This window comes from Cyrtonyx montezumae, unplaced genomic scaffold, assembly GCF_038088225.1.
Source record: "Cyrtonyx montezumae isolate F1298 unplaced genomic scaffold, pur_monq_1.0 scaffold_8, whole genome shotgun sequence".
Classification (NCBI taxonomy): domain Eukaryota; kingdom Metazoa; phylum Chordata; class Aves; order Galliformes; family Odontophoridae; genus Cyrtonyx; species Cyrtonyx montezumae.
Genome location: NW_027072089.1, coordinates 109404264 through 109417532, shown reverse-complemented (window position 1 = coordinate 109417532; position 13269 = coordinate 109404264). Strand labels below are relative to the sequence as shown.

Sequence of the window (13269 nt, the reverse complement as noted above, 5' to 3'; positions counted from 1 at the left end):
GGTCCCCGTTTTCTCATTTATCTGGGAAAAAGTTTCGAGGAGAAACATCCAACTGATTTTAAAGGAGTTCAAAGTTCCATAACACAAAACGTAAATCCTGAGACAAACCTTTTTACTTCCATTTCACGGTTTCAAAGTACACTGACAGGAGGGATGGCTGTGCAGCACTCAATTTTAAAGATACCACCCAATACAAAGATAGTCTCCAAGGAATCTTTTGCTATCACTTACAATTCAGCTTTAAGGCAACTCAATATGATTAGCAAATGTCCTATGAATTACAAAAATGAGGAGGAAAACATTGGGATGAAATCCCCTGGAAAATTCATGATTCTTTGCATCAATAATCTTCCAGCGCATCAGGTAATGTGTTGATATATTGCAACCACAAACTGTAAATAAATATTTTCTCTTCTTACCTTCCAGCAAACACTACGGAACCTGCTGCTTCTCAGCTGCCCATTAATCCCCTTCAGCCGTATAGTTGCCAAGTAATTGTTGTTTACAAATAGTTCTTCCCATTCTTTACTGTGTGCAAAAGCAAAAGGAATGAACATTTACACAAGAAAAAAAAAAAAAAGCAATAGCTGATTTAAGGACTATATGACACTACACGATTTTGGATAAGGAGAGGAAAGTAACTCTTTTAAAATGTATATATTTAGTTGTGTACCATTTCTAAACGCATGGCTGTCTTTTTGGACACATTTCTTCTTTGGATTTAATGAATATGTAGATCGCTATAATTATGCCAGCTACTGAAATTCATAATGTCTATGGAGGCTATTCCATTTCCTCTAAAATGTTGGTACTGCAGTTCAGTGAATAAACAAGAAAAATGAATATTAATATAAGCACATTCTTGTTTCAGCTCTAGACAAAGAAGTACCTATTCCAAAAATATGCAACAGAAAAGTGTACTGTTGACTGTATTAGCTCCTCACATGACATATTTGCTTAAATGAACCTTCTTTTCTTCTTAATGTCAAGCTGGGCAGTTAAGCATAATAGAAGATGACTTTCTTTAACATTTAGTGCTATTTACTATTGAAATCACTCCTACTTCTTTCTACATGATCAGTTTTAAAATTTTAACAGGTGCTAGCAAATTTAAAAAAACATCAAAAAATTAAAAAGCTTCACTGTATAAACTGTTAAAGGCAAGCTTGAGTACCTTGCAGTACCTATGGCTGACTAGATAAACAACCTAAATATGCCTCCCAGGCATGCAGGCACCAGGGGCCTAACACCTGTGCCTCATTAATATACAAGTAAATCTGTTCTACTGGGAAACAATTGGAAATTAATTGTCCCAAACCATCTACTGAGTTTGAATAAAAGAATTAAATCTATATTTCCTGCACCTTCTACTGAAACGAATCTCAAGAACACACGATAAGCTCACACGATGGTCCTGGTAGCCCAAGACTTGCTTACAGACATCCTGCATCCCCTCTAAAATTCTAATGGCAACTGCAATGGAAAGAGCTAGGCTATGTGCAAGGAAATGTGTTTCTGATTTATTTTCATTGCATGTCCTTAAGGTGAACATCTCCTTCTCTGACTGTCACAAGGGAGACTATTACTTCTCCCTGGGAGACCAAATGAAACCAGAAAGAGGGAAACTACTATTGTGACTCCAGGGTAAGATCTCACCAGTTTAATGTCTTCCTTTAGCAGTTAAAGTCACAGGATAGGTTACACTAAATAGTAACAACTACTTGCTTTAAAAACTGCCCTAAACATATGCAAGCTAAATTTAGATAGTTTCTAGCCTTTTACGCTGAGTTGTGAGGAGGACATTTTTAAAACCTTGTTTAAGGTAGAACTTGTGCAGTTTCTGAAAAAGAATTCTAAGATACAGTTGCTGGGAGTAGTTGGAGAATGGATCATACCATTATGATCCTGCTCCTCTGAGACAGGAGGAAATTCACCATCTCTGATAGGACTACACTTGTACTCGTGAATGCACCATCACCTTTCAGCTAGGACCATCATGGTTGGACCAGATGATCTTGCAGGTCTTTTCCAACCTTGGGGATTCTATGATTCTACAATTTTCTAAACTATGGTTGTTATTTCCAGACCTTGATTAATAACTATTAATTAACTGAAAAGTAAATGTACTTGGAATAAGAACAAAGATGACTGAAGCAGGGCTAGCTTGCAGGAGTTAAGGCTGCATTTAGCTTTTGCTACCAATATTCCCAGGCGACTAAAATAGCAGCTAGTAACTACAGTAGTGTGGGGCAACTTACTTGCTACCACATCCCCTATTCTGTATTCAGAAAGCCTCTCCACTCATTTCACTCCTTCTGTATCTCCTATACATCCCAGTCTTCTGCACTGAGCTGCCTATGATTGTTTACCACAATTCTGCTTCCTTTAAATACAGCGTATGGTATATAGCAGACACAGCTTGAGAAAAATCTGGCCCTTTCTTTGATAGTCATTTATACTTCAGTAACTACAGTATATTATGCCCATCTAAATAACCCTCCTGTTTCTATCATCTATAATATTCTTCATTTGCCACTGTAAATTTTGTAGCATCATTGGCCATTATAACTTCTGCCAAGCTGCCTCCCTAAGGTAGCAGTGCTTTGAGAGTGATGCATTTCCCTATGTGCAAAATAGGTCGAATTCTGAGGTTATTCACATTGTTCTAAAAGTGGACCACATTCTACAAAGTCATTCAAAATACTGGAATGTCAGCTCAGTCAGTAAAAGTTTGAACCAGCATAACTGTAAACAGAGAGGATGGAACGGAAAAAAAGCTCTAAAGGTTATTTTTTTCCACCAACTGCTGAGAGTGACTGTTATGCAGTAATTTCAACACTTGTTAAATTGTATTAGTGCAGATGACACTATGCTTTTTTAAAGAAACTTCTAATGCAATTCCAAACATATTTTGAACAAAATTACATTTAAAACAGCCAAAAGAAATTTGGCAAGATTATATCTCCTCTCCATCCTGCCTTGGCTGCTGGGATAACTGAAAAGTTATATGTGACAGAAAAAAAGACTTTTATGTAAATAAAAGTTGGAATCTGCCTCAGTTTTAGGAAAGCTAAATGATATCTAAAATCCTTTCTGAAGAGCACTCGCTAATTTGTTTCTCAAATATTTTGAATTAAGGGTAATAAATGAAACCTCCTAATTTTAGAGACTGTTTTAATAATGGCAACACCGTGCAATATCAACAAGCTTTCAATTCTAAAAGAATAATTTCAGAAATGATAGGGGCCTGCTCTGAAAACTAACCCAGGCTCGTAGAAATCTCATTGGTCACAGGGAAGTGAGCAATAAAGACCACAAATCAAGCCTACCACATCCCATTTCCTTCACTGAAGTGACAGACTCCTAGAGCCAGTTGGAGCAACTTAAACTGTGAATAAGAACATGCAATCGTTTCTAAACAAATTAAAAAATTAAATGCATAATCTCGTGTTATATTATCACCTTTAAGCTGCACAATTAAAATATAGGCAGATATAAATCTTACTGTTTTCTGGTTTTTGTATATACTTTTATTTTACATTCTCGCATGTTTAGATATGCAGTCTAATAGGCTGTGGTGCATACTGTAAACTCTTAATAATGTACGACCTATGGGGGAAAAAAGTAATTAGATTAATGTTCCTTTAAAAAACTGAATTTCATGTAGTGCATCTATGCAGTGAAAGTCCAATGTAAAATATTTATTGAGACAGTTGGATTATTTAGATGAGAAAGCAAGCAAAATGGAGGGGATGAAGGCTGCAGATTTGTTCTACAAGGTTTTTTTCATAGTTCTCATCTCCTGACGCACACATTTCTACCAGAAGCATGGTAGAGTTTGAGTCTGTCTGTGAAAGAATTTTATGTTCAGGTCTGCTCTAGCACACATACATTTTTGCTTTTAAGAAATGAGATTTATCTCCCAGCAAACCATATTACATTTATTCTTTTCTTTCCAACAGGATTATTCATTCTTTCCAATGGGATATGTCTTAGGATATATTTTAGAGCTATAATAGTTGTTAAGACAATTAAAACCATTAGATTTGAGGAAAAAAAATATGATGGTTTCGAAGAGAAGTGTCACTGTCTGACTACACATTGTAAGGAAGGGAACCAGAAGCCTAGAAAACAATTTTGGAATAATAATTCCTGGAGTTTTACTAAGGCAATGCTGAGCTGTGGGAGTTTTGGGGTATAGGTAACAAAGACATTCGTCCACTGAGAGCCTATAGTGGAATATATCAGCCTCAAGGACTTCTGCTAAATTTGAATCTGACGCATAATGGTAAAACCTATACAACAATGACAGATATGTAGAATACAACCTTAGTCCACTCTGCTCATTATAAAATAAATAGTCTTTTGAGGAGAGGAAGAATGACAAAAGAGGAAAATTGTTACAGCAAAGATATTCCGGCAAACAACGCCAGCTAACGTCTATATGTACAGATATATGAAATAAAGCTGCTGATGCATACAAATGCAGATTCGTCCAAAGTTTAACACTAGTATAAAAAATATTTTTGCACTGTGATGTTCAAACAACATCAAACACCAGGGAAGACACTAAAACTCATAAAAATGTAGAAATGTAAATGAGGAACAAGAACATTGAATTAAAATCTATGCCAGTGAAAAGAATAAAGATTACATCCTGGGACTGCAAGGACTAGGGCCTATTGGCTAAATGTTACTAGCCATGATTACTTAAATTTCATGTGAAACAACAGGTAATGAGGAAACCAGTTCCTGACAGCTACATTATACAGTGTGTATAGTTATTTCGTCTTATGTATTTATCTTCTGAATATACTTTAAAAAAGGTGAGACCCAAACTCAGCTCCTGAGAAGCACTCAATGAAGCAACAGGCTAATGAACAGGTCATCACAAAGAAGGCAAGACCTCTAATTATCATGTTATGTTTTGCAATAAGAGGTCTTTATTGATAGGAACATCAGTAAGTGAATGGAGTATCTACAATCACAGGCAATAGCACTGTTCAAACGTGCTGCATTCATCCAAGAAGCATGCATAGTTCATGTTATTTATTAGGCCATAAAAAACATTTTAGAAAAAAGTGAAGCAAAAGCCAGGAGTGTAATGAAAGCAGAGTTTATTCTATAAAAAACCTGAAAAAAGCAATTGAAATGTAGTATCAAGTAATAAGCAGAAAGTTTCTAAAACAGAAACATTCCTGAAATACATAGATTTATATTTGATACCCAGAAAATCTACTTGAATGCTTTCAAGTGAAAGCTTATTGTGCTGCTTGGAAAATATACATTTTTTTTTTCTGTTGCTCTTCATAGCTGCACTGCTGGGAGGCTCAAAATTCAAAGGCCAAGTTTTCTAAACTTTTAAGGTTTCACCTAATTTTGGCTGACATAGAGTAAGAAAGGTTTGGATAAAGAAAGAAAAAATCATTTCCTTAACATAAGCAAAAACTTAACATTACTGAAGCTGACTGCATGTGTGCAGTGCAGCCCAGAGAAGAGACACAAGTCTTTGCAGTCAGCAGGACTCTACCTGTAGCAGCAGTGCATCGAGCACAGAACTCTGCACTCCAAACTTCATTTTCATTCATCTCTGGCATGGGTCATGAATGGGGACAACACCTCCCTTCTAACCCCAGTCTTGTTTATACTTTGTAGAAGCAATGCTAAGGAACATGGAAGACAGAGCTCTCATACAGGAGAATCAGCCTGGTTCCAGAGAGAGCAAATCATGTTTGACCAACCTAGTGGCCTTTTATGATGGTGACATTCCATCAATGGACAGTGGAAGAGCACCTGATGTCAACTACCTGAACTTCATTACGGCCTTTGACATGGTACTCCATAACATCCTTTTCTCCTAGTTAGATAGATATGGATTTGATGGGTAGACTGTTCAATGGATGAAGAACTGGCTGCAGGATTTAGTCCAGAGAGTGGTGGTCAGTGGCTCAATGTCTGGATGGAGATCAGTGATGAATTGTGTCCCCCAGGTGTTGATGCTGGGACCAATATTCCTTAATATCTTAATCAGTGACACTGATAATGAGGCTGAGTGCACCCTCAGCTAGTTTGCAGATAACACCAAGTTGGTACACAAGAGGGATGGGATGATATTTCCAGAGAGATGTCGACAGGCTTGAGCAGTGGGCCCAGGTGAACATCATGAGGTTCAACAAATCCAAGGGGAAGTCTTGCACCTGGGTCAAGGCAACTCTCACTGCCAATACAAGCTGGAGGATGAAAGGATTGAGCATAGCCCTGCCAAGAAAGACTTGGGTGGGTAGCAAGCTGGATATGAGCCAAGAATATGTCCTTGTGGCCCAGAAAGCCAACCATATCCTGGGCTGCATCAAAAGATGCGCGGCCAGCAGGCTGAGGGTGCCCCTCTACTCTGTGATGGTGAGACCTCACCCGGAGTAATGCTTCCAGATGCAGAGTCCTCAGTATAGAAGAGACACAGATCTGTTGAAGCACACACAGAGGAGGACCACAAAAATGACCCAAGGGATGGAACACCTCTCCTATGATGACAGGCTGAGAGAGCTGGGGCTGTTCAGCTTGAAGATGAGAAGGATGCAAGGTGACCTGATAGCGGCCTTTCAGTATCAAAGGGGAGGTACAGAAAAGAAGGAGACAGACTCTTTAGCAGGGTCTGTGGTAACAGAAAAAGGGGAAATGGTTTCAAACTCAAAAAGGATAGATTTAGGTTAGATATATGGAAAAATTCTTTTACACTGAGGGCCCCTGAACAGGAAAAGTCAGGAAAATAATTTTGAAAGAATTCAGAAGAAAATGAAAATCTTCCAAGCTCTCAGTAGGTGCTACAGCGGTCTTCTTGGATTTGAAAAAACAAACAAACAAACAAAAGACTTCTGGAGGAAAACTGTTAATAGCACAAAAAGACACGTTCTCTTGCTGGAAATAAGAGATCTGCAAGATGGAATTGCAAACTTCTTCACAAACTGGCACAGACCACTACATCCAGAAAAAGATTATAAGTACACAGTCATTCTGAGTTTCAGAGGCTCAGACAAAATAGACTTAGTGAAAAGACCTCTTTGCAAGTAAATGGCATCAACCAGGATGCTGTCCAAAAATTTTTCCTTGGTGAGACAAAACAAAGATGGATGCCAGCTTTACCACTGCACTGTGGAAAGAGCAGAAAGATGTAAGTGCTGAGAATTCTCCTTACAGAACAGAAGTGTCTCACCTTTTATTTTGAATCTTAAAATATTTTAAATCTCAAAAGAAAAAAGAGCTTGCATTTTCTAGCTCTTGATTATGTGTGGTCACACAGCATATAAACTCAGGAAAAATAGTTTATACTAGCATGAGGATATCTTAAAGGTAAAACAATAAAGGAACGCACTTTTGTACTAAGAAGAAAAGAATAGGTGTGCGTAGATGGGAAAAGGTTGTTTCCTATCAAATTAAAACAAGAATTTTTTGCAAGGTGGAGGCATATGTTGCCTACATCTTTGCATATAAGGACAGAAGCTATGCAGTGACTTCTTACTCAGCTGGTAAGAAAAGCCATAGGTCAAACAGGAGACAAACTAGTTTCTCCACCCACTTTTGGAAAGGGGTGCAAACCAGGAGAAACAGCTTGCACCCCTTGCCGTCTTTCTTCTGTATGCTCAGTATCAGTCCTGGAGTTGTTGGCTGGTGCACAAGAAACGTGCCTCAGCCAGCAGGACCACATTGCCTTTTTGCAGTAACAGAGAAAACATCTGGTAAGCAGAATCTGTAAGAAGTCAGGGGAAGAAAATGGAACAACAAAGTATTTCTTACACCAGACCTGCTGCCGATATTAAATATCAGCAGAATGAAGAATATACACTAACTATATATCCCACAACTTTGTGCAATCATTGCATGTTTAAACATGGAATTCAAGCTGCACAGGAAAGAACTTAATCTTGATACGTGGGGGATAAATTGAATCTACATACAAGTGCAAAGATGTAAGAAATTAGCCAGCATAGTAGTCAGGAGTCTCTGAATCACAAAGCACCAACACAAGTATTAAAAGTGAGTTTTTCTTAGGCTATATATTTATTGGAAGCAGTATTAATGTACAAATCCACCTTGGAAGAAAATAAGTGTCCTTGGGATGTTAGATTCTAGCAGGCAAATTGAATGTCTGCATCAATGGCTCTCCCTAAAAGTCATAATTAGGTCATTAAAATATATTTAGAAAAATAGCCTGTAAAATAAAGTTAAAAAATACTCACCTTCATTTTATTTCATAGGTCACTGTTATACCATCTAATAAGATAATTAAAAACATGCAAGCAGCTGGTACTGAGGCTAAACAGATTAATGTAATAGTCTGTAGTCATATGTGCTGGCAAGGGGTTCACCTCTTTGGCGAGGAGAAGGTCAGCTGCCCTTGGGAAGGCAAGAGAAAGACAGTGTTTCTACTTTCCAGTGGCACTGCATTGCAGATACTGAAACTAGACATGCACACCTATTTTTCTTTTCCTTTTGGCAAAGTCCAGCCTATTTGCACATCCAGACAAGGCTTCATCCATAGCAGTGAAATAATACAGCGCACTGAAACTGAATTTTCCATAAGTTTCTTATGTTTCAAAGGCAAGAGTTATGAAATGTCTAAATATTTAATTTTTGAAAGCATTTCCATATATCATCATCTCAAGAGCACAAACTTTTCCATCAGAACCAGACGACCAATTAGAAAATTCTCTGTGACCTAACAGGATGCATTCATACTTGCAGAATATTTAGGAATACATGCCACTCACGCATGCTTTTCACTTATATTACTTAAAAACTTTATGACCTGGAGGGAAATGCTTACTATCTGAACATAAGCAGCATTAAATCTGTGCTGTGAACAACGCAAGCAAGATCCACACACTCTAAGATGACATCATTGTATTAAAAAGTCCCTCTTCCCCATAACAAACTGAAAAAACAACCTTAAAACAGCTTCAATAGTGAAAAATTCTCATAGAATTTGCATCTGTTAGCCTTCTGCAATTATGACATCTATCAAAATCCAAAGAAAGCTTTGTCTCTTTTACAGTAAAATCCACTAGCCAATTTCTTCTAAGTAGAGTAGACTGAGACACATTGGATAAACAAGACTATCATCAGTTTTATCAAATGAGTAATTTACTGAAACAATGTTCATTGACAGTTAAATCAAAATCTCTAATGACTCCTTAAAGAAATAACATACATTTACCATCGTTAACTTTCAAAGTAGTTTAAGATTCACTTTTAATCCTTCATAAGATATTAGCTGCTCATTTTTACATAACATGCAGCCCAGAATTGTAACTATCAATACAATATTCAACTCAACCAGCAAATTTACAGCCTGTCTCATAGAATGATGGCAGTTAACTTGCCACTGAGCAGAAAACATTCATTTCACAACTTAAACACTGTAATATTACTTAAAAACAGTTCTAAGCTGGTAACTATTAAATGCTAGACGCTTCATATGTGTATATATATACATATATACATACACATACACATGCCATACTATCTTGCTTTATCATCTTGCCTCTAATTGCAACAATAATACTCTGGCAGTGATATATGGGGCTCCTTTTAAAATGTTAATTGACTTCAGTTTTGTAAGTTGTGTTGTAATCTTCTCTGACAGAATATGATTATTTTCCAGTGGAATTCACTGTCAACGTCGTGTTTATTTATTATATGCATTTTGGACTGAGGAATATGGACATATAACTGCAAGCTTTATCCTCTACTTACTTGTGGAGCATTAAAGATGGTTTAGAACACCGGAGTAAGTTTAGGGCCCTGTAAGAATTGTTCTAATTATGTCTGTAGTAACAAGGCATAACATTCAAAAAGTATTGAAAATATATATGCATCAGATCCATAAGCGTATCTGTGTAAGCTCTGAGACTGGCAGTAAATTTTAAACATCAAATTCTCCAGCACTGGATTAATTACCCATTAGCTACTTGACTGAATCAGTGCAAAGGAGATGTTGCACAGTGTACAGTCTGGTTGTTTTATGCCTGATCAAACCACGGGATTCTGCACTGATAGTGTCTTGGGCTGCACAGCCTCCATCAATGAACGACAGACTGACTCAACTGGAGATTTGCTATGGTTTAGGCTAACTGAAGGAAATGATGCCATTCTCTGTCCAACCATTTACTCCTTGCTGTATGTTCCAGCTGCTTTCCTTCCCCTGGCACTAGTACTCAGTCAAACTTTCAGCAGGATGACACCATGAAATAAATCATCACAAAGCTCACCCTAAATGGACTAGTTTTGTCCCTTGGACCAGCTCAATGACAGGTGAGTGCCAGGAGTAGGATGAGAGGGTTAGGGCCCCAGACCCACAGCATAGCTCTTGGAACCAGAGTCTAGCTGCAGCTGGCTTCTTCCCCAAACTTTGACAGGTACAAGTGCTGGTCTCTGGAGTTAACAGCTTTCAGTTATAAGTGTCCTGGTATTAATGGCAGAGAAGAGCTCTCAACCTTTTCCTTTTGCTGACCTGGTTAAATTATGTCTTGCCTACTTTTGAGAAGATGCTTCATAGCTTGCCCACACCATCAGGGATATAAGTGCCCCACAGTCACTCGCTCATTCCACCCCACATAGATGGGGGAAAGATCTGGAAAGATAAACTGAGAAAACACTTGTGTTGAAATAAAGACAGCTTAGTAAGTAAGCAAAAGCTGTGCCTGCAAGGAAAGAAAATATGGAATTCATTCACTTCTTCCCATCGGCAGGCAGATGTTCAGCCATTTCCAGGAAAGCAGGGTTTCATTGCATCTAATGGTTACTTGGGAAGATAAACACCGTAACTGTGAATGTCCTTGCCTTTTCCTCTTTTCCGCTACTTTTATGGTTCAGTACGATGCCATATGGTATGAAATATCCCTTTGGCCAGCCTGGGTCAGCTGTCCTGGCTGTGTATCCTCCCAGATCCTTGTGCACACTCAGATCCTTGCTGGCAGGGCAGCACGAGAAACAGAAAAGTCCTTGGCTCCGTGTAAGCACTGCTCAGCAACAACTAAAACATACCAGTGTAATCAACACTGTTTTCATCACAAATCCAGAACATAGTAGTGTTTGAGCCATAAAGAAAATTAACCCTCTCCTAGTCAAAACCGGCACATGGTCTCTGTATCTGTGCAGGCTTCTCATCTGAAGAGAACAGAAATTATTGTTGGTGGTATTTTTGTGACCATCTTTTAAATAAAACTGTATTTCTGTTCTCTAACTTATGCAGCATACAACACAAAACTGACTCAGGAAGAACCCAGAAATGGATGTGTTAACACAGTATTCTTAAAATCAAAGTCCTAACTGTCCTCAAAGGTTTTTTTTATCATCCAAAGTAGGTTTCATCAGAACATAAAACAGAACCGTGGACTTTCTAGCTAAAATTGCAAGGATTCCACTGGCCAAATGCATCCCTGTAAGCACATCCTTTTTCCAGCCTTGTTCTCAGTCCAGAAGCTTTCTCTTGGGTGTCTGAATTGCATCAAGCTCTTAGCTGTTCCTGTAGGTCAGCATGGAAAGTCTTTTTAGCATCTTCAAAGCAACGCTGCTTTCTCCCTGCTATTGTCAGCTATCTGTCACCAGTCTGCAACAAGTTCTCCACTTGTGTCCTTCACTAGTCATCCCAACCTGAGGGTAACCTCGTACTGAGCAGATTCCTGGCCAAGGAGTATATTACACTCCTACCTATCCACAGCCAATGCAGGGCAAACATGCAGGTTCCTCCTGCCTGCCCCATCCCTCTGAAGCACAGGCTACAGCAGACTACAAACAGGGAAATAAATAGATGCCATTCATCACAGTTTACTTCAATGAATACAAAATAATCTGATGGTAGGCTTGTTTCATTTTTACATACTTAAGCATTGAAATCAGAGGCAGTAATTCTAGTTAGCACAAATCTTACTATTAATTATCAGTCACAAGGACAAAGATTTAGCATTTGTAGCAGAGGCAGTATTTTGCTGGCTGAAAGATGAAACTACAGATCTGCCAATTACCTTGCTTTGCTTTCAAGTACAAGACATCCCTTGGTATTTACCCAAACAAGACTCAAGCTTGCTGACAGTGCCGTGCAAAGCTGTTCAGTACTATGCCTCTTTAGCTGGTATTTACTATGAATGGAATTGAAATATCAGTCCCAGAATTTAGTAAATCCTATGGTTTTGTTTTATATTATTAACTAACAAATAGAGTTCCATGTTGCCCACAAATGCAGGTTTTTTTTTTTTTTTTTTTTTTTTGAGAAAACCAGAAAGGTGACCCTGATTAGTTAAAGATTTCAACATATAGCTTCTATTAACTTAGCTGAGAATTTATACTTTACTGAATTCCTTAGGAAAAAAAGAATTTAGGCTTACAGACATCCAAAAAATTTCATTAATTGAGTGGTTTGAAAAACTTTCTCAAAAAATAATGATATAGAAAGCAAGTTTTTTAGATCATTCTTAATTAAATCCTTAATCTTCAGTCTATACACTGTTGTAATTTAGGTTGTACGACAGTCTTGAAAAACACAGACCTGTTCTTTTGCTTTAAATATATTATGTTGCTTATTATATTCCAGCTTATTAAAATTAGAAAATTAGTATAAAAAATCACAAACCTGTAAGAAATAAATGTTCCCGCAGAATCTGAGGTGTGGTGTGTGCTTCCGTTTTCATTTGATCCTCCTAATACAAAATAAAATTGAGAAGCCTTTGTTATAACACAGATCATGATAATAAATAATACAAGTGTTACAATTGATTTTAATGCATGTTAATTTCAGTTTATGACAAAACTTACTTAGTCAAGGCTCAGTTTTGCATCTTCAAATTCTTACAGCAGGCAATAGAAACAACTAGCCACTATGTTCAGTTTGGAGCCTGACTGTTCTGTCAATCTAAGACTTACTATTACTGCAAGTTTCACTCAAGGCCCTTCTCAACTTACTAAGCACAATTTTACTAGAATAAAGCCAAAGAGTTATACTACATAAATAAATGACTATGATTTTACAAAGAATGTAAAAGTTCATCTATATTGTGAAAAACGTTGAGCTGGCTGTGTAACAGCAGTATTTTTTTTTCATAGCAGATGTTCAAAGTTTCTCTGAAATTACCTAAGTAATATGTCTGTAAAACATCTGGTTTTATGTCTTGAGATATAAAAGCATACATAGAAGAGCGAAGCTGAGAGAAAGCAAGCACTAGGAGTCCTTCTTCTCCGTTATAAATGCTTCTACTGAAGGATTATTAAAAGCCAGAA

The 13269-nt window shown here is 37.6% G+C and overlaps 1 protein-coding gene across 3 annotated transcripts in view; it reads right to left on the bottom strand.

The window, feature by feature from the left end:
- The window catches only part of TBC1D5 (TBC1 domain family member 5), a 370590-nt gene that overhangs the window by 137611 nt on the left and 219710 nt on the right, over positions 1–13269 (bottom strand). For all 3 annotated transcript variants that reach the window (XM_065752695.1, XM_065752698.1, XM_065752696.1), the window contains 2 exons: positions 12626–12692; positions 420–528 (listed from right to left, as the gene is read on the bottom strand). In XM_065752695.1, coding sequence (XP_065608767.1) covers positions 420–528; positions 12626–12692 — 176 coding nt within the window. The remainder of the gene's footprint in view (positions 1–419; positions 529–12625; positions 12693–13269) is intronic.